Source organism: Elephas maximus, chromosome 16 (genome assembly GCF_024166365.1).
Source record: "Elephas maximus indicus isolate mEleMax1 chromosome 16, mEleMax1 primary haplotype, whole genome shotgun sequence".
NCBI classification, from domain to species: domain Eukaryota; kingdom Metazoa; phylum Chordata; class Mammalia; order Proboscidea; family Elephantidae; genus Elephas; species Elephas maximus.
The window spans coordinates 53,660,309-53,681,383 of record NC_064834.1 but is presented as its reverse complement, the minus strand read 5'-3'; the positions used below and the strand labels follow the sequence as shown (position 1 = coordinate 53,681,383).

The 21,075-nt window shown below is 48.5% G+C and overlaps 2 protein-coding genes across 3 annotated transcripts in view; one reads left to right on the top strand and one right to left on the bottom strand.

Annotated features, from left to right (window-relative positions):
* Window positions 1–8,951: 8,951 nt before the first annotated feature.
* Window positions 8,952–11,772, bottom strand: HPS6 (HPS6 biogenesis of lysosomal organelles complex 2 subunit 3). The gene has a single exon (XM_049855286.1). It carries the CDS (start codon window positions 11,616–11,618, stop codon window positions 9,207–9,209), a length of 2,412 nt encoding a protein of 803 aa, XP_049711243.1. The 5' UTR covers window positions 11,619–11,772; the 3' UTR covers window positions 8,952–9,206.
* A 3,162-nt stretch (window positions 11,773–14,934) lies between these two features.
* The window catches only part of ARMH3 (armadillo like helical domain containing 3), a 219,401-nt gene continuing 213,260 nt past the window's right edge, over window positions 14,935–21,075 (top strand). Inside the window, exon 1 of one of the 2 annotated variants that reach the window (XM_049855289.1) lies at window positions 14,935–15,131. The gene's annotated coding sequence lies outside the window, so the exon portion shown is untranslated. Of the gene's footprint in view, window positions 15,132–15,166; window positions 15,863–21,075 lie in introns of those variants that run through there. The other variant, XM_049855291.1, reaches the window with a different exon arrangement.

The following is a 21,075-nucleotide window of genomic DNA, read 5'->3' as shown; positions in this document are numbered from 1 at the left end:
ATCCTGCCCTATAGGCTTCAGAGGGTGGGAGGAGCAGATAAGGTGACTGACAGGTTTTTGCTTACCAAAAACCCATTGTGGTCGAGTCAATTCTGACTCATAGAGACCCTATAGGACAGAGTAGAACTGCCCCATAGGGTTTCCAAGGAGTGGATGGTGGATTCGAACTGCCGACCTTTTGGTTAGCAGCTGAGCTCTTAACCACTGTGCCACCAGAGCTCTAGGAGGTGCTTAAGAGGTGTAAAATTCTTTCAGTGTGTATATCTGGAGGGGAGAGTGGCAATTATGCAAAGAGCCACCAGGTTTGTGGCCTTGGCTTGGCCAGGCAGAACACTGCCTTCCTGGGCTGGGGTCAAAGCCATCCTCTCTCTGCCTGCCAACACCAGGGCCTGAGCCCAGCTTGTTGCTCTTGACTCCTTTCCTAGTGACCAAGGTTTTCAAGAAGGTTCTGCAGAGCACTGGAGACCTTGCCCCTCAGCTCACTAGGAAGAGGGGCCAGCTGAACTAAGAGTTTCGGCCCTGAGCAGCAGCATCCAGACCATCCTGGGCAAATTCAGGGAGCTCTGCCAGGTGGAAATTCACAGCTGAAGGCTTAATTTAAACTGGAGCCTGGTGAAGGACCAGCTGAGACCCTCAGCCATTCACCCCTATCCTGAGCCTGGCCCAGAAAAGACAGCCCCCATCCTACCATCAGGAGACTGCAATCTGGTGGGGGAGACCTGATTTCACTTTCGGGGAGCCTCCAGTTTGATAGGGAAGACCTAATCACACTCTTGGGGAATCCCTGAATCTGAAAGGAGAAATCTGATCCTACCTTAAGAAGCTCCTTTCTGAGACCTTCTGAGAGGAGACCTGGACTCCCAGCCTGGTCCCCAAGAGCCTTTGAGACAAGGACATAACTGTTGGTGGCAGGGAAGAGTCAGCATTGACAGAATCCAGACCACCATCCTCTATAGAATAATGTGAGGGCATTGGTATCTAATTCATGCCAGAATTGGAAAGGTGAGGGGTAGAAATCCAGGCAATCCTTGAGGCAATCCAGGTAAGAAAGAGGCCTGTCCTAGTCCTAACTTTTGCCTACCTCCTCTTCTCATTCTTCAGCTCCCAGATGTGAATGAGCTGATCTCATTGTTAAATTTTTTTTTTTTTTTAAACAACCGCCCATCCGATTATCCATAAGGCAGGACTGTTTCCAAGGAAGGCAGGTGTTCTAATCTGAATTGAAGTCCATCCAGGTTAGCCCTCAAGGGGTTCCTTTGCCAACCCCAGCTAGCTCCCTGAGCTCTGTTGTCTTCCTTTTTACTTGGTTTTGGAGCCATTTAGCTGGGTTCCTTTCCTTTTCACTCCTGAGGATTCTCTCCCTGAAATGGAAGGCATACAAGCCTCCTACTTGACAACCCCCATATTCTGTCACTCTTTTTCTTCTTTTCTATAAGCTCCAAGAGCCACAGCCTGCTTACTGTCTCTGCCCATTCAATCCCTGGGGTGCCTTCCCCTGTAGACTGATGCTGAGTGGGGTACCATCTCCCTAGCTCTCCCCCTGTTCAGATCTCCCTAAAGATAACCACAGGCAATCTTTTTTTCCCAAGGGTTTTACAGTTGATTATTATGGGGAAAGAGACCCAAAGTTACCAAGTTGTTAGTCTGGAGAAGGTGTGGAAGTTTAAGAAAGCTAAGAAGTTTCTGCCAGTCCCTGGTCCCTGGTAGATCAGAGCAGCCTGGCTCTTTTTCCTCTCTCTCCTCTTAGCCCTGGCTTGAAGACACCAACCAGAGGAGCTGTTCAGGTTCCTCCTTGTCTCTGGTCTGGCTGCATCTGAGCATCTCTCAATTGGTTATTCTCACCTATGTATTTCCTCAGCCTCACGCAGCAACAGGAGCCCTGGTGGCGCACTTGTTAAGAGCTATGGCTACTAACAAAAAGGTTGGCAGTTGGAATCCACCAGCTGCTCCTTGGAAACCCTACAGGACAGTTCTACCCTGACCTATAGGGTTGCTATGAGTCAGAATTGACTCCACAGCAATGGGTTTGGTTTTTTGGTATGCAGGAACAGCCACCCTTAGGGAAAGATTTTGAAGGGAGCCATAAAGGCTAAAGTATCTCGTTCTATGGAGTCCTAGTAGGGTTGGCTACTGACCTCCCCCTTCCTGGAATCAATCATATGGATTTGGGGTTAGAGGAACTTGGAATACCATTAGGGGACCTACATTTATTCATGATATCCCAGAAACAATGGCAGATATAAACCAAAACCAGTTGTCGTTGAGTCCATTCCAACTCATGGCAACCCCATGTGTGTCAGAGTAGAACTGTGCCCTATAGGGTTTTCAATGGCTGGCTTTTTGGAGGTAGATTGCCTGGGCTTTCATCTGAGGTACCTCTGGGTGGACTTGAACCTCCAACCTTTTGGTTAGCAGTCAAGCGTGTTAACTGTTTGCACCACCAAATATAGGGAGTGGTATATCTCCCCCACAAGTATAGGGGAGCAGTATATTCTAGACTCTACCCTTGTACTACCACCCCATTTTCACTCCCTCAAGATGTGACCATCCAGCTGAAGGATATCAGGATGTTAATAGAGCTTATAACACTGAAGAGTTTGCTGAATTCAACTGGTAAGGATTTCAGTGAACTGGTGGACTCAATGGATTTGACCATCAATGTGTACAACAAGCTCAGAATCCATCACTTTGAAAGGCAGAGGTGTAGACACTGACCAGTGACAGATGTGAGGAATAAAAAGAGATGGCCAGGGCTTGGCTGGGTGGTGGAAGGGAACCGAAGCCCAGGGACAGAGATGGCAGGGGCAAGGAAGACTTGGGACTGACTGAGAATTCCCCCCCTTTTGTTTTGTTAATGGTGCCTCAGCTGTCCCTAGCCCTACATGACCCCTAAAAACAATTCACAGGGGAAGAAACAACAAATTCTCTTTCCGGCTTTCCTTCATGCCAAACACTCTTCCTGTTAAGGGTCTGATTGCTGATTATTAAGGGGATGATGGACAAGGCTAATAAGAATTACAAATACGTAGTTGAGAGCCCACTGCTAGCTCCAGTTAAACATTTCATTAAGACAAATACTACACCCTTCCAAGGTCTCAGCAGAGGGGTTTCCTAGGGCCACCTGGGAAGGTGCGACAATCTACAAGGAGAAACTACATCCTTTATTGTAGAAGTCACAAAGGCTTAGGAAGTCCACCCAGTCTGTTCAACTTTTTGACTCCCTTTCTCTGGTTTGATGCCTCTTGGCTATCCACTTCCAGTCTTTATGCTCTGGAGCCAATCCCACCTCTACTTCCAAAGTCACCTTTTCTTTATACCCAGCAGAGGCCACATTACGTCCTTTCGTCTCCTAGCATTTACAGGGGAGACCTGCTCACTTGGGACTTCACTAGGGCATAACCAGCATGGTAGAGGGAAGAAGTGGGTCACCGATGTGTCCCTCCTCCTTCCCCTAGGCTCTCCATAAATCCTTTGCATCACACTGACCTCTTCACCATCCCCAAAGGAGCTATGAGAACAATAAGCCTTTTTTGTCAATGATGAATAGTCACTTGGTTTCCCCCTGGACAACAACCTCAGTGATAGCCTAGTTATCGCCCCTCCCCGCCCCCCTCTATCGTAGCCCAGGACACTACCTAGCTATTTCTAGGACCCATCCATCCCAATACCTCTCCTTAGTCTTCTCTTCCCTTCTGCCACTGTAACTCTTAGAACCCTGTTGTAGCCTTCCTACCCCCATCATCAGGCCTCTGACTCCACCTCTGCTGGGGGAACCTATCCGCCCCCCTCCAATTCTCAGGCCCTAGGCTGAGCCTTCCTGGAGATATTAGGGGAGGAGACAATGCTCATCTTTCCCCACTTTTCCCCATTATAAAACAAAAATAATAGAGATGTTGAGAAGACTGCATTATCACCTTGGAATCTGAATGGCTGCCAAAGTATGAGGATCTGAAACCTATGGAAGACCTAGGCAGTCTGCTCCTCCAGAACCTCAAGTTCAGAGAGGCCCACGATGAAGTAGGTCTTCCTCATTCTTGTCTGGGGCCACCCCTCATTTGCCCTTCCCTAGCTGCTTACAGCTCCTTCCCTTTTCGTTCATTTTCCAGATAACAGAAGCCTCTGAGAGACTAGATTTAGACCAGCTGGCCCAATGCCTCTATGCTTTGGCCATAATTCTGGTGAGAAGCCCCAAGGGACGCTCCTTCCTGCCCTTTCCTCCATCTTCCCACCATCCACACCTTCAAGCTTCCTCTGCTGCCCATTTCCCTGCCTCTCATTCCCAGGTCCTTCTCCCTATTCCCATCTGTCTCCTCTGTCTTCTTCTTTTCCTTCTCTGCTCCCGGTCCAGCCCTATCCTTTTACTCATCTCTGTCTCCCCTGACCTCTGTTCTTGCTCCTATCTCTCCGGCTCTGGGTCAAAAAGCACCACCAATGTGCAGACCTTTGGAGCCAGGCTCAGGCCCTCTGGGAATTAAGGAGAAACTGCTCCAAGACTTCCACTTAGAACTGGCGAGTGACCCTGGTCACTCAGTCCTGACCTTACAGCTTAGTTCAGTCCCCTCCCACCTGTATTTTTATTTACCAGCAGAAATAGGAACCCATGCAGTAATGCTATAAGCACAATTTACAGTTCACTTGGCGCACTAGCCTTGAAATTGTGATTCTTGACCAAATTTTTATTTGGAGGACTCACTTTCATTTCACATTTTGTGCATAAACTGAAACTTTATTAATTTTGAATAAGGTCCAGTGTCTTATTCCTGTATTTCAAATTAATATAAAATGTGGCTACACTGTGCCCTCCCAGGAAGTTCTGCTGTGCCCTCAACTTCCTCCCCAGTTGGACCAAAGAATCCAGGCCAGGCTGGTAGCTGATTCTGCCCTGGAGAGGAAGAATCCTGGCAGCTCAGGACCCCTTTCTTCTGGATACCATCCTAGTACAACTTCAGGGTCCCTTTCTCTCCTCATTATTCTCCTTCCTGAATTCTCCTCTGACCTCCTTCTCCTTCTCCTCTTCTCTTGCTCTCAGAGAACCTTGATTTACTACCTCTGAAACCTTCCTCAACCTTTAGCTGAAAACAAGTGTGTATTTTAGTGTAATAGGTGGAGCTGGCAATGACAGGAATAACCACCAGGGGGAGTCTGTGCTCAAGAAGAGACAAGGTGGGGGGCCTTTCCAAGGTGGCGCAGAGGGGCTGCTAATGGAAAGGTCGGTTGTGCAAATCCACCAGCCACTCTGCAGAAGAAAGATGTGGAAGTCAGCTTCTGTAAAGGTTATAGCCTTGGAAACGCTATGGGGCAATTCTACTCTGTCCTGTGGGGTTCCTGTGAGTCGAAATCCACTCCACAGCAAAAGGTTTGGTGTTTGGTTTCTTTCCAAGGCAGAAAGGGTGTTAGCCATTCTAGCCTGGACAGGCTTCCTGAGGATCTGGGGGTCTAGAGCTGCCCTCAACTCTCCTTTTTCTGACCAAACAGGTAGTGTGAACCAAATCTTGGTGCATCTGCAGAACATGGAACACTTCCTAAGGGCAGCTTCCCTGATGGCCATATTCAACACCCATTAACTTCGCCCCACAACTCCTACTCCTTCCCTGAACTTCACTGATCCAAGCTTTCCCAATCCTCTTCTTCTCCTAGTTTGGGAATCTGGGGGGCCTGAGTAGTACCAGTTATGTTCATTCTTTCCATCTCCACCTCAACTCCCAAAGTGGCCCTCATTCAGCAGCTTCCCCATCCCCTCCACTCCCCCGGGTGGCCTGGTTCTTCCTCCAGATGCAGTTGACATTCTACCAATTTCAGTTCTGGGTGAACCAAATAGTAAGTTCTGATACTGGGAGAAAGAGAAGAAAGCCAGAAAACCCCTAAAATCCAGAACCCAATTGGTTATTCTCACCAGTCAGTTACTGCATCCACAATAATAATTACTGTACCTACTCTGAGCCTGGAAAAAATATAAATAACCATGGTCTCTGCCTCAAGGAACTTGTAGCCTAATTAAGGAGACAAATAAATAATTAGGCAATCACAACATAATTTGATAAAAGTGTTTTAGTGGTATGTACAACAAGCTATGGGAGAATAGAGGGTACAACTAAGTCTGTTGTGGGCAGACAGGGAAGTCACCATATCTTAAAGGCTTTGGACCAAGCAGAGAAGAGAGCCAGCATGCCAAGCATAAGGCACAAAGTGGGAAAAAAACCTAGTGGGTTCAGGGGACCAGAAGTAGTTCAGAGTACAATATATTCTTCAAAGGGTGGGAGAAGGAAGAGTAGCTGGAGAAAAGGCTGGAAAGAGAGGTAGGGCCAGACAAAGAAGGGATGTGTTTGTTAGGAGTTTGGCCTTTACCCTGAATACTGAAGTAGGTGCTGGACTTGATCAGATTTGCTTGTTACAATACTCTGGCTAGGCGAGGTTAGATCTAAGGAGGGAGGGATACCGGTTAGGAAGTCACTGTAGCAGTCCCAATCTCAGGCCTGGCCTAAGGCAGGGGCAGGAATACGGGAAGAGAGCAGGAGTGGTCCTTGGGCACTGGCCCACACTGGCTGCCAAGTCCAATTCCCTGCAGGCCACATGCAGAGGAAGGGATGGGGTTCTCATCTCTGGTTCTCGCAGGTTGGAGACTTGGGTTACTGTAGTCTTCTGATCTGGTTGGGTCAGCAGGTGGCCTGTGTTCAAACAGTGGATTGCTTGGTGAGGGAAGAGAGGTATGGGGCTAGGGCAGACAGAGGTGGGGATATGGGCAGGCAAAACGGAGATGAAAAGGGGAGGACTGTGCCCTCATGGCCACGTAGGCAGGTAGAGGGGCTTTAGGCTTTGCTCCCTCTCCCTTGACTAGAATGCATCTGGTTTTGCCTGGGTCGCTGCATGGTGCTCTTCTTGCCTAGCTTTATCCTCACGTTTAAGCTTTCCAGAGACTACTTACTACCATGTGAACCTAAGAGAGCTGCAGTGATGAGGCACAACTATGGATGGATCTCAGACCCTCCTACCTCTTGCCTAGAGACCTTGGGCCGGGAACCTTATTTACTGATCAAAACCTTCAACCCAGAACTTCCTCCTTTAACCGGACACACAAGATAAAGCACCTTAGCTCCTGGGTGTCCTATTTTCCCAGGTCCCAACCCCTGTCCAGAGACTAACGACTCAAGACCCTGTCTTCCCAGGGACTTCTGGCCTAGAACACTCCTATCAACCAGACTTCAGTTATGGGATCCCCACCCATCCATCCACAGACCTGTGACTCAGGAACACCGCATTGATCCATCTTTCTGATGCCCTCACACACTTCACCAAAACCCAGTCACAAAATGTTTATCTGCATCCCTGAGCTGTTCTCCAAAGTCCTGAGACATGACTTGGGGTTATGTGTACCCCACACTGCAGGTGGGGGAAGAGCAAGGGCAAGAGTAATCAGGCACCCAGTCTTTAGGGCCAGGCAAAAGTTCCCATCTAAGTCCACCTGCTTCCTCAGAGCTGCTAGGCTGGGTAGCCTCTAACTGGAGGCCCTACTAGTGGATAACCCTGAGAAACTTCCTTGATCCTCATGACTCCAAGGAAAAATGTGGCTCCCTTCCCCTATGTCTCCAGGGCTCCACTGCGTACAATTCTTTCTCCTCAGGGTACAGAAGGAGCCCCAAGCTAAGTCTCAAGCTGAGAAGAAACAACCACAATTCAGCAGCACTGTGAACACGAAAGCAGATTCCTTCTCCTATCTATCCTAAGCTTCTCACTGAGGAGCCAGAATGGGCCCAGCCTCAAGACCAAGAAAAGGAGGCCCCCATTACCCCCAGACCAGGAAGGCGCTAAGTGGGAGCTGAAGAACTGCCCCTAGTCTTGGATCTCTGAGAGGACCAGTACCTTAATGGCAAGTAGCTAGAGTCTAGTAGTTGACAGATAGCCTGGCTTAAGGGTCAGACCTAGCCCAGGGAGTCATCCCATGCCCTAGATGAGGCCAAGGCACCATTCCTAGACTTAGCAAGGGTGAAGAGCTATCCCAGGACTTGGCCATGAAGATGAGCCACCTCAGGACCTCCATGAGGCTGAGGAGCTAACACCTGCCTTGGACAAGCCTGAGGGGCAACACCGTCTACCCCAACAGACAGAGGAACTGTCCCCAATGCCGTCTGAGCCTAAGGGGCTACCTAAAGTCTGGGATGAGGCTTAGCAGAATCGAAGCTGCAAGTTTCAGCTGAGGACAAAGCTGAGTGGCAGTCCTCACCCCGGCCCCAAGCCTTGGACAAATCTGAGGGACAGGTGGGACCCAGGATGATGCTGAGTAGAAGTATCCAGGGTCCTACCCAAAACCCAGAACCACGCTGAGGGGCTACTTGAATAGAAGTGGGCACAGTGCCCAGGCCTCTTCAGAGGTGGTCCTGTTGAATAAATCCAGATAAGCAGACATCTGTGTGCAGATGCTCTTATTTCTTGGCTCAGGTAATCAGCAGGATTGTGGGGCCCTCTAAGTAGCACTGATTCCAGTGACTCTTGATGCTAAGGCAGAGAGCTTTGCAGGTGCTCTCCTGTTTGTGGCAAATCTTCCCCTAACCCAGGGACTGCTTCAGGAACCCTGGGGGAGATGAGCATAGGACCAGGGCCCATTGCTGTTTCTACTCAGGAACAAAAGAGTTCTGGGAAGAGGGGGTGTGCAGCTCTGCAGATTTCTGCCTCCTCACATGCTAGAGGAGCTAGCACGAGCTAGGGATAAGTGGGCTGCATTCAAGTCCAAGTAGGTAGGAGCTACTGGTGTTTAGGTGAGGTGGTTAAGACAGAATCCTGGTTTCAAATCCTAGAGCTGCTATTTTCTAGTTTACCAACCTCGGTCAAGTCACTTAAATCTTTCTAAACCTCTATTTCCTCACCTATAAAATGGTGATGTTAGTACTTTTCCCATGGGGTTATTCGAAGCATTAAATGGAGGATTACATATAGGTCAGTTAAGTGTCTGGCATATAGCAAATACTCATAAATGTTAATTATTATCATTATTGGAAGTGGCCACAATTGATCCAGATTCGACCATTCCTTCTATAAACCACAAAACTTTGAAGACCTTCAAGTTGTTCCAGAACACACAAACGTGTATATATTTAACATGTATATATTTAAAATTGCTCCAGAGGAAAGAAAAGTATTGCACACAGGTCCCACCCTGACCGCCTCCAACTCCTAGGCATCTTTCCCTGATCACTGTGTCCAAGAAATGATTTTCAGCTTTTGTCAGTCACACAGAAGCCCTGTCCAGATGGTGCCCAGGCCTCCAGGCCTGAGTGGTCTGCTGCCTGGAGGGTAGTCATAGGTCCTCGAGGTGGGGTGGGGGGTGGAGTGCCTGGGTCCCATAGAATGTCCTCATATAGGCTTAGAACTGGCCCCGAGGGCCGTCCTTGAGCCCTGGTCTGTTCCAGCAGGGCTCTGAGCAAGCCCACAGTAAGAGTGGGTTCTGCCCCAGGCTCAGGGAATGGGGTGGGAGGGCCCCCCTCATCTGGCAAGTGTGTCCGCAGTAGAAGCAGGAGTTCAGCTGGAGCCAGGTCTGGCGGACACAGGCGGCAAAGGAGGGGTAAGTGGCTGTCCAGCCTGCGGTGTCGGGCAAACTCAGACAGCAGCAGTTTGAAGATCTCACTTCGAAGCAGGGGGCTGGAGGGGCCGAGGGCCAGGCCGGCCTCCAGAGCCCGCTCCCACTGCTCCTTTTGTACCAGCTGCCCCACAGCCTGGAGCATGGCCTTGGGCCGCCCACTGCTCAAGAGCAGCTCCAGCTCCAGTGCCTCAGGTCTGGCCCCCTCCTCACCTAGCACTGCCAGGGCTCGGCGATACAGGGGCAACCCTGGGCCTCCTGCCCCCCAGCCCGGCCCACCCTGCTGCTGCGCCAGCTCCACAAAGGGTGGCAGCCATCGTGGCTCCAACCTGCATAGGCACTGGCACAAGAGTTCAAAGGGGGGCAGTACCCCACCGGGGGACTCCTTTCCAGCTGCTGTTCCCCCAAGCACCTTCTTCCACACATCAGGGGGAGCTTGGGACCTCAGCCTACCATCCCCATCTGGTTGGAGCTGCAGGGCCCTGTGGGTGGCACTCCAGGCAGCTGTGGGAAGGGCTTGGAAAATGGTGTTAAGCTGGGCCAGCTGGTCACCTATCAACTCGGTCCTCAGCAGGCGTGCCACTTCGAGCTCTGCTAGCTCGGTCCAGCCAGCCTCCTCATCATCCCCAGCTACCAGCTGGGCCTTGAGCTGCTCCAAGGCCCGGTAATCCCGAAGCTCAACCCTCAGTGTGGTCAACAGTGCAGATGGGGGGAGGTGACCCTGGAGGATGGAGGCCAGTGCCTGAGGTGCCCTGAAGATGCTGTTCTGTCTTAGTTCCTCTGGGGTTAGCTGGGTGCCCCGCAGGCTCCGCCGCTGGTAGTATCCACAGGCCTCCTCAAACACCAGGTCCTCAGCTGAAGGCAGCTCAAAGCCCTGTGGGGCTTCCCAGCCCACTCGAAACAGACCCACCGCTGAAAGCAAACGAAGACCGCCCCGGGCCTCCAGCTCTTCCTCATCTTCCAGGCCAGGGGCTGGAGGCTCCAGCAGATGCACTCGGTCTGTACTCAGGACCTTCCTCTCCAGCAGTAGCCCGCTGCCCATGTCCAGCAGTTCCAAGGTGGAGCCCAGCACACAGGCTAGGGTGCCGTGAAATGTTCCCAGTGCCGCAGACCCCTGCGGGCCTACAGGTGCCTCATGCAGGGTTCCCACAGGCCGGGTACCACCGTGGGAATGCACCAGGCTCACAGTGCCCCTGAAGTCAAGTAACAGCAGGCCCTGGGGGGTTGGGGCCCAGGTATGTACAGTCAATGGCTGCTTGGGAGCCAACAGCCCAGGAAGGCCTCGGAGCAGGATCCGGAAGTCCCATGTATCCCCTCGTCCAGGATTCAGGCTCTTACTGTGGACAAGGCCAAGATTCGGAGCAGACACCATCACCTTTCCCTTGCCTGGGCTCCAGACGAGCAGAATGTGGGCCACCCCGGGCCAGGTGGTGGCAGTGGGTACCAGGAAGAGGTCCCTGCGGGAGGCCAGCAGCCCAAAACCAGGGCAGTGGTGCAGCAAGATGTGTGTGCGTCCCAGGGTGGGGACAGCCTCCCCACTGGGCTCCAGGGCCCGGACGCACACGCGGTGGCTGAACGCAGCTGCGGGCGGCCCCAGCCGGCCCTCAACTCCTGCCTGACACTCCTCACACCACACCAAGCGGCCTCTGGGCGCTGCCACGGCCACCACACGGGCTCCACTGCTTGGACACAACTCGGTGCTCTGCAGCAGCCGCCAGCCAGGCCCCACCCCCGCGCCCCACACCTCGGCCAGACCACTCCCCCAGACTAGGACGAGCGCCGGCCTCGCCGGCCCCGGTAGGAAGAAGGCGTCTAGTGGTGGGGGGTGGCCAGGTAGCCAGGCACGCTCCAGCTCCGCGCCAGGCCCACGCGCTGCGACCAGCAACTGCGGGGCTGGCGCCCCCGGGTGTCGAAGCAGCAGCAGGTGGCGGCCGTCCGGGCTCCAGCGGACTCGAACAGCGGGGTCCCCGGCCAGCAACTCCCGGAGACGGGCTGCGCCGCTGAAGTCACTCAAGTCTGAGAGCAGGCGCAGAGTCCCCGCACGCTTCATGGTGCCGCCCAGCACGACCAGCCCAGCTGCCCCGTGGGGCGAGGCGGGCTCTCGGCCCGGGGTTTCGCTGGAGGTTGAGAGCAGGCTGAGACTTCCGTTCCTCTTCGAACAGGCCAGCCCAGGCCAAGCCGGGAAATAGACTCTGCCGCGCCCCACCAGGCTAGCTCAGGACTTGCACCGGTTCACGTCCGCCGACGCGACACCGCCCGCCCGGGGAGGAGCATCCTGGGGGAGGAGCCTCCGGAGCGCCCGGGAGTCTCGGAGCCTTGACCTCGTTAGCCGTAGGGTCGCTCTCTACCAGGCGCGTAGACCCGCTGCCCTACCTCAGGGAAGCTGCGGGTGGCCCAGAGTCTAGTTCAGGCCTGGGGATATCAGCCGCCGCTGAGCCTGAGACTGACAGCGTCCCTCTCCCAAGGCTTTTCTCTCTCTCCAAGCTTCGATTTCTCACCCCAATTTATTCATTCATTTATTCATGACATTTTTATTAAGCACCTACTTATGTGCCAGGCTCTGAGTAGACAGCGATGAACAAAATAGAAATTCTCAACCTTATGGAGATGACAATTAGTGGAAAATAAAAATAACTAACACTTTCATAGCACTTACTGTGTGACAGGAACGCCCTCCACCTATTACAGATGAGGAAAATGAGGCACAGAGAGATTGAGTTACTTGACCAAGATCACACACAGCTATTGAACAACAAAGGTGGGATATCGAAGGCAATCTGGCTGCTCCAGTGACTAGTGCATCAAACCATTTGACTATATCAATTCATCAAAACCAACAGCTTGCTGGCAAACAGAATTAAATTTACTTTAGAAGTACTGAGTCTGTGTGTAATCTTTCCAGTAGCACCTATAAATTGATATGAAGGGGCCCTTCCACCCGTTGGCTGCCTTTTCAGGTTATTATTTGGTATTGCTCCTCCTTTGGAGGTCAGTCATTCTTCACCAGCCCTGCCTCCCTTCTCTTGCCCTTCCATGGCTCCCAAGGAACCTGCATCCATTTGTTTCATCAGCCTCATTCTATCCTCTTGTTTTCAGCATAGGTACACCTTCTAGTCTGTCCTGTTTAAGAATTCACATTTTCGTCATCACCTGCACACCTCCACCCTTATCACTCCCTCTCTTTTTTTTTTTTTTTTACTATTCATTCCTCAAACCACTATTGAAATAGCTTTGCCAAGGTTTTCAAGGGCATTTTTATTTCCTTTCCTCTCTGAAACATTTTGACAGTCTCCCTACTGAAAGTCTTTCCTGTGGTTTCCATGGCATCTGTTCCCTCTGACTCTCTCTTTTATATAGTACTACCTTCAGAGTTTCATTTCTCATTGGTTCCTCTTCCTTCGGTATTCTTTAAATGTTGTTGCTTTCTCCTCCACCTCCTCCTCCTCATTTCCATCCTGGGACCTCTTGTCTTTTTTACTCTGTTTCCTCTTCCTGGGCCATCTCCCCCTTCTCATGGCTTGACCATTACCTCTAAGTCAATAGCTCCAAAATCTACAGGTATCAACAGCTCAGATAGCTCTGATGAGTTCCCATAAAGGGTATCCAAATACCTACTAAATATTTCTGACTGGATATTTCACAGGCAATTCAGTTTCAACATATCCCAAACATCACCTTCCTGCTCAAATTTGCTCCTCCTCTAGTTGTTTCTGGTTGCCATAGGATTTCTTTCATCATTGTATCCTCGATCTTAAGGTAGAGCCTGACACAGAGAAAGACCTCAATAGATGTTTGCTGAAGAAATAAGTAAGCTTGTGTAAGCATATATTTCTGTGTGTAATATCACCTAAGAATTTTTTGGTTAAAAGTGTCAGAAGTAGACCATGGCTATCTTAAGTAAAAATGAAATTTATTAGAAGAATTTAAGAGGCTCGTAGAACCTGCAGGAGACAGGAGGAACTGGCTTGGAAAATGAGCAGGAACCAAGGCATTCTCTAAAGACCAAGAAATAGAAAGCACAGCAACTATTTTTTCAGCTGGAACCATCCATCCAGCATACCATGGTCTCTGGTGGTACAGAATGTGGTCATTGTGCTGGAGGACGGCACAAGCTATTTAATCACTCTGAACTATTGTTTTCTTACATATGAAGTATCTACTTCATAAAGTCACTATACGGATTGAATGAGAATATATATACGTGTGTATACACACATATACATTATAATATGTATATTATATATACACACAGGAAACCCTGGTGGCGCAGTGATTAAGTGCTACGGCTGTTATCCAAAAGATCAGCAGTTCAAATCCACCAGGTGCTCCTTGGAAACTCTATGGGGCAGTTCTACTCTGTCCTATAGGCTCGCTATGAGTCAGAATCAGCTCCACAGCAACGGGTTTTGTTTTGGTTTTTATACGCACACATAATGTACATTATAGATATAATATTGGAACAGTGCTTAGCACATCTTGTTTATTTTTTTATAATTTTTATTGTGCTTTAAGTGAAAGTTTACAAATCAAGTCAGTCTGTCACACAAAAATCCATATATACCTTGCTACACACTCCCAATTACTCTCCCCCTAATGAGACAGCACTGGGTAATGAGACAGCCTGCTCTCTCCCTCCACTCTTTTTTTTCAAGTCCATTTCGCCAGCTTCTAACCCCCTCCACCCTCTCATCTCCCCTCCAGGCAAGAGATGCCAACATAGTTTCAAGTGTCCACCTGATCCAAGAAGCTCACTCCTCACCAGCATCCCTCTCCAACCCATGGTCCAGTCCAATCCATGTCTGAAGAGTTGGTTCGGGAATGGGTCCTAACCTGGGGCAACAGAAGGTCTGGGGGCCATGATCACCGGGGTTCTTCCAGTCTCAGTCAGACCATTAAGTCTGGTCTTATGAGAATTTGGGGTCTGCATTTTTTATTCCACTGCTCTCCTGCTCCCTCAGGGGTTCTCTGTTGTGTTGGCACATCTTATTAAATCTTACCTTTTGCGTATGAAAAAACCAAGACTCAGGGAGGTTAAGTAACTTGCTGAATTAACACAAGGTGCTTTGCACATAGAAGGCACACAGTAAGTATTTGTTGAATGGACGCGTTTGTTTCCAATTTTTCACTAGTACAAGGTTGTAATAAATATCTTTGAACATATATCTTTCAAGGTTTTGCCAACGTTTCTAGAGGATACAGTCCTTTCTATAAGTGGAACTGCCGACTCCAAACAATCCGGCATATTTAAAAAACTCCTAGTGCGACTTGCATCCGGTCCTCAATAGATACTTCTTGGGCCAATTTTCTTCTCGCGATGTCTTTCGAGAGCTGTAGTCTTTGCGATGCTTGCTGGGAATTGTGGTCTGAGATAGTTCTCAGGAAGCGGGCGTGAACGAGCATTTCACACCGGCGGGCTTTAGGACCTGGAGTGGCACGGCGAATCCGGGTCGGGGGAGGTCGGGAGCGCGCCCGTGAGCCGGGAGTAGCGGCAGTGTTTGTGGCGTCGGGAGCGAGCGGGCCCGGGAGCGGCGCGGGTGGAGGAGGAGGAGGAGCCCGGGGCTCGGTAAGCGGCACTGGCTCGGGCTGGTCCCCGAACCTGGCCACCCCCTGCGAATCCTGCCCTACTAGGCCTTTGCCCCGAGGCGGCTCTGTGGGGCGGCCTGGGGGCGGGGCCTGCGTTTGCAGAAAGGAAGACCGGGGTGATCCGGTGGGTGGGGACGGCAGCTGAGGCGGGCCAAGGCTGCCTGTGGCGGCGAGGGCTGACCTGGGGGCGACTAAACTGAGCGAGAAGCCGCACACCCCCCTCAGGGGCAGTCCCTCGGAACACCCGGTGTCAGTCAGTTTCCTCCAGCACAGCGCCTCTGATGGGCCCTTCCCGCACCCGAGGCTCTGACATTTGACCCCAGCACTGGGCTGACCGTGAGCATTCCAGCTGCCTCTCCTCCCAGGTTGTTTCCGCTCCTGAGTGGACTTCAGCCCAGCTTGGCCGAAGAACGAGGGCGTGAAGCAAGACCTGTGAGGGGTAGAGGAAGGCGTTTGTCTGAGGTCTTCAGGTGGCCCAGAAGGGCCCCATCTCACCACTCTTTTCAGTCTCTGTCTCCACACAGACTCAATGAAGCTACCACGTTTTTTGGGGGTTAGTTGGTGTGATTTAGGGAAAGGAACCCGTTTCCGGGCAAGTATAGGGATGAAGCAAGAGGAGACAAAACTGGCTCCCCGGAAAGGAGACCTATCAGTTGCTGAGGAGTCCTGCTGTTGGAGAATAGGGAAGTAGAGACTTGGGCCAGGCCCCAGGTATGTTTCTGGATCATCAGACCCTCCTCAGTTCTTACCCCCAGAAAAAGTTTTTAGCGTAATGAGATTGGTTTCTTTGCTGTTCTGTGCTCTCAGTGACTTTGTAAACTAGGGCAAATACAGTTTGCGTCTGTCCTTAACTTTGCAGGAGTTAACTGAAATTGTATTGGGTGTGCCATCAGGTGGATTTGTGTCCTCTGTGAAGGCTCTGGGAATATAAGATCAGCTAGAGTCCAGGGAAAGGATTGTTAGGATCCCTCTTGTTAGGCTTGCAAAGGGGGAATTCTCATTCTTCGCTTGGTGAATAGGGGAGCCTTTGGCATTTTCACTGAACTTTTAGCATTATAATTCATTTTCTTGTTCAGCATTTGTATAATGAAGGTAAAACTTGAAAACTCCAAAGCAGCTGTGTGAAAGTTGAAATTTCACATGGGGTCTATCTGGTTCAGGAATCCATAATTTCTGGGAAAACGGTTCAAATAACAAATTGATTCGTTTTGAACTGATCCAAATTGAACTATTTATTCAACACACATTTGTTGAGCACTTACTATGTAACTCACATTGGGGTTAGAAATATGAATACTTTTTCTCAAGGACATTAGACATATTCAGATGAAAATTTGTAGTGCTCTGTGTTACATATCTATATAAAGAAATTGACACTGTGAAGAGAATACTGCGGAAGGGCCATTGTCTGGGAGAGTCAGGGAAAATAGTCACAGGGAGGAGATACTTGCATTGAATATTGAAGGTTGAGTAGGAATTTGCACAAGTAAGGAAATGCATTCCAGTCAGAGATAACAATATAAGCAAAGACATGCTAAAAGTGTTGGGGGGGGCGGGGAATGGTGTTTAAGTCTCAGAAATTTGTCCAAGATGTGTGTTGGTGAAATTGCTAGGAGTTAAGGCTGTGGGAATGGGGAGCCATCAGAGCTTTCTAAGTTAGGGAGTGACAGAAGGGCAGGTTAAAGTAATGAGAAATAAGGCAGTAAGATTCATTAGAGTTGTCGAAGTTGAAAAGTGTGGCAGTGGTAACAGAGAGAAGGGGAATGGATTTTAGACCTATTTCTGAGATAGATGCAACAGGGCTTAGTGACTATTTGAGGGGAGGGACTGTGTAAGGTTTCTAACTTGAGAGACTGGTGGATGAGGATTTCATTGATTAACGAATGATTAGGAAAAGTAGACCAGATTTTTAAAGGGTTGGAGTGGGCATGGAAAGAGATATAGAGGAGATAATCATGTATGCTGAAATCATGTTTGCAGATGTACACATGGAGATGTTAGCAGGCAGCTAGAAGTAAGGAGGCCAGGTGAGCTTGATATTTTGGCAGCAGCTCTAAGTGGGGCATGTATGAATAAAATCTTTGGAAAAGATGTTTATTTGGTTTGTTCATAAAGAAATCTCAGAATATGCACTCCTCAAGGCAGGGACCGTAACTTAGTAATTAGAAAGAAGTCCAAGCTGCACTGAAGGCATTGGCAAAAAACAAGGCTCCAGGAATTGATGGAATATCAGTTGAGATGTTTCAGCAAATGGATGCAGCGCTGCAAGTGCTCACTCGTCTGTGCCAAGAAATTTGAAAGACAGCTGCCTGGCCAACCGACTGGAAGAGGTCCATATTTATGCCTATTCCCAAGAAAGGTGATCCAACTGAATGTGGAATTTATCAGACAATATCGTTAATATCACACGCAAGTAAAATTTTGCTGAAGATCTTTCAAAAGTGGCTGTATCAGTATATCGACAGGGAAATGCCAGAAATTCAGGCTGAATTCAGAAAAGGACTTGGAACCAGGGATATCATTGCTGATGTCAGATAGATCTTGGCTGAAAGCAGAGAATACCAGAAAGATGTTCACCTGTGTTTTTTTGACTCTGTAAAGGTATTCGACTGTGTGCATCATAACAAATTATGAATAACATTGCGAGGAATGGGAATTTCAGAACACTTAATTGTGCTCATGAGGAACCTGTACATAGATCAAGAGGCAGTTGTTTGGACAGAACACGGGGTACTGTGTGGTTTAAAGTTTGGAAGTGTGTGCTTGAGGGTTGTATCCTTTCACCATACCTATTCAATCTGTATGCTGAACAAATAATCTGAGAAGCTGGACTATATGAAGAAGAATGGGGCATCAGGATTGGTAGAAGACTCAACCACCTGTGGTCTGCAGATGGCACAACCTTGCTTGCTGAAAGTGAAGAGGACTTGAAGCACTTACTGATGAAGCTCAAAGACCACAGCCTTCAGTATGGATTGCACCTCAACATAAAGAAAAAAAAAAACCCTCAAAACTAGACCAATAAGCAACATCATGATAAATGGAGGAAAGATTGCAGTTGTCAAGAATTCTATTTTACTTGGATCCACAACCAACGCCCATGGAAGCAGCAGTCAAGAAATCAAAAGACGCATTGCATTGTGTAAATTTGCTGCAAAAGACCTCTTTAAAGTATTGAGAAGCAAAGATGTCACCTTGAAGACTAAGGTGTGCCTGACCCAAGCCATGGTATTTTCAATTGCATCATATGCGTGTGGAAGCTGGACAGCGAATTAGGAAGACTGAAGAAGAATTGACACCTTCAAATTGTGGTATTGGAGAAGAATATTGAATATACCGTGGACTGCCAAAAGAATGAACAAATCTGTTTTGGAAAAAGTACAACCAGAATGCTTCTTAGAAGCAATGATGGTGAGACTATGTCTTACATACTTTAGACATGTCAGGAGAGATCAGTCCCTGGAGAAGGACATCGTGCTTGGTAAAGTAGAGGGCCAGCAAAAAAGAGGAAGACCCTCAACAAGATGGATTGATAACAGTGCCTGCAACAACGGGCTCAAGCATAATAATGATTGTGGGCATGGCGCAGGACTGGGCAGTGTTTCGTTTTGTTGTACGTAGGGCTGCTTTGAGTTGAAAGCGACTCGACGGCACCTAACAACAACAACAACAAAAAACAACAACAAAAAAACCCAAACCCAGTGCTGTTGTGTTGATTCCGACTCATAGCAAACCTATAGGGCAGAACTGCCCCATACAGTTTCCAAGGAGCAGCTGGTGGATTCAAGCCGCTGACCTTTTAGTTAGCAGCTGAGCTCTTAGCCACTGCACTACCAGGGCTCCTGTCTTACACTAAGGCTGTATTATTATAAGATCTTCATAGGTGTTAGATATCAACCTAGCATGAAATCAATTTATTTTGCATGATTGCAGTTACCATTTCAGCTTCCTTTAAGAAGATTATGGGAGTCTGTCTTATAATTTTCATTTTATACTTAGGTGGTATTCATGAGGCTTGTATGCTTCAGGAGGAAAGGAAATGAGAAGATATGAGTGACATTATGCTACTTGAAGAAGTGCAGGACTTGAGCAGGAGATAGACAGTAGTAATTTACAAGAGGCTCCTGTTTACTGAGAAAAGGATCTTACAGTGAATTCTCATTTTGGGAGGTGTCAGAAAGATGTGGTTTTCAATCACAGTTTCCTGAAATCTTGTCACCTTGGGGTTGGTTCCTCCTCCTGAAGGTGCAAGTGTGTTCCTTCTTATGTAAGATAATTTGAAAAGGAAGCTGAGATAGTCATGTTTGTTTAAACCTCTTCATCTGTATTATTAGTTTGTGAAACTAGGCAAACCCAGTAGATACTGATGGGACTGGTTCCAATTCTCTGAAGTTAGTTCACATCTAGTATACAGACTTATGGGTGATATACCTAGAGTAGAGATTTCTTCCTGGTTTTCCCACTTGCTAGTCTTGGGAGTCATCGAGTTACTTCTACTTTCAAGTGTTGGTTAAACACGCACTCTGAGATGAGCATTATCTAGAGCACACATAAGATATGGACCCTGCCCTCTAGTAGCTCATGTGCTCACCTTGTTAGTTTGGTTCTCTCCTAACATCCAGAAAGTAGGGGTGATACTTGTCAGGCCACATTCTAAGTTGACTGACTTTTGAATAAAGTGGGAATGCTAATATTATGGATATCAGCTTGGAGTTTCTGTAGAATTGTAACTAACTGAGTTTAGAATTTGAATGTTCTGTTAGTTAGCACTTGATTTTTTGCACTAATAGGACATTCTTACAGGGCGAAAGGCCAGCGGAGAGAAAGATTTAGTAGTTTCACCAATCACTAGCTGTGTTACTTTGGCCAAGGTAAAATCCTCATAGTAAAGTAATAGTACCTGCTTCATCTGGTTATTACAAGGTTTAGATGTTCTTTTTGTTAGATGCCGTTGAGTCTGTTCTGACTCAGCAACCCTATGTACCACAGAACAAAACACTACCTCGTCCTGCACCATCCTCACAGTCGTTATTATGCTTGAGCCCATTGTTGAAGCCACTGTGTCAGTCATTCTCACTGAGGGTCTTCCTCTTTTTTGCTCACCCTCTGCTTTACCAAGCATGATGTCCTTCTCCAGGAACTGGTCCTTCCTGATAACATGTCTAAAGTACATGAAATGAAGTCTCTTTGTCCTTGCTTCTAAGGAACATTCTGGCTGTACTTCTTCCAAGACAGATTTGTTTGTTCTTCTGGCAGTCCATGGTATATTCAATATTCTTTACTAACACCATAGTTACAGTATATGTAAAGCACTTTGAACAGTACCAACTATATAGTGAGTACTCAGTAGTGTTATTTATCATTATTATCATCTTGGATGGGAGTCTGTGCTCTGAAAGATTAGGAGGAATGAGTGATGAATTCCATCCCCAGGAATTAAAAAAAAAAAAAAAGATGTTGGTCTCTTCACAGAGGGAATTCAGACAGGTGGCTTCAAGAATGCAGGCCCCACTCTATCTTCATTTTGGAGATATATAAAACTTGGTGTGACTAGCAGTAAAAACCATTACAGTGGAAAGGGGTTATAGGCTTGTTTTAGAGCCAGTCTGTGGGATGGAATTGGGGGAACCGTTGTCTCCTGCTACTGAGAGAAATCTCAGAGAGAAACCATGTGGAATAGTTGGATGTGAATCCAGTAAGTGATCCAAATCACCGATGCCTTCAGAAAATAGGAAAGAAGCATATAAGGAGCTAGCTTGAGAAATGAGGGGTTGGAGGCTGGAAATAGAAAAACCCTGCATTCTCTTAAATGCTTATAGTGCTAGTATTTATCTCCAGAGAGTGTGGTAGGCCTTGCAGAAGTACTTGAGGATTGGGTAACTTCTACCAAAAGAGGTAAGATTAAAAACAAAACAAACCAAACC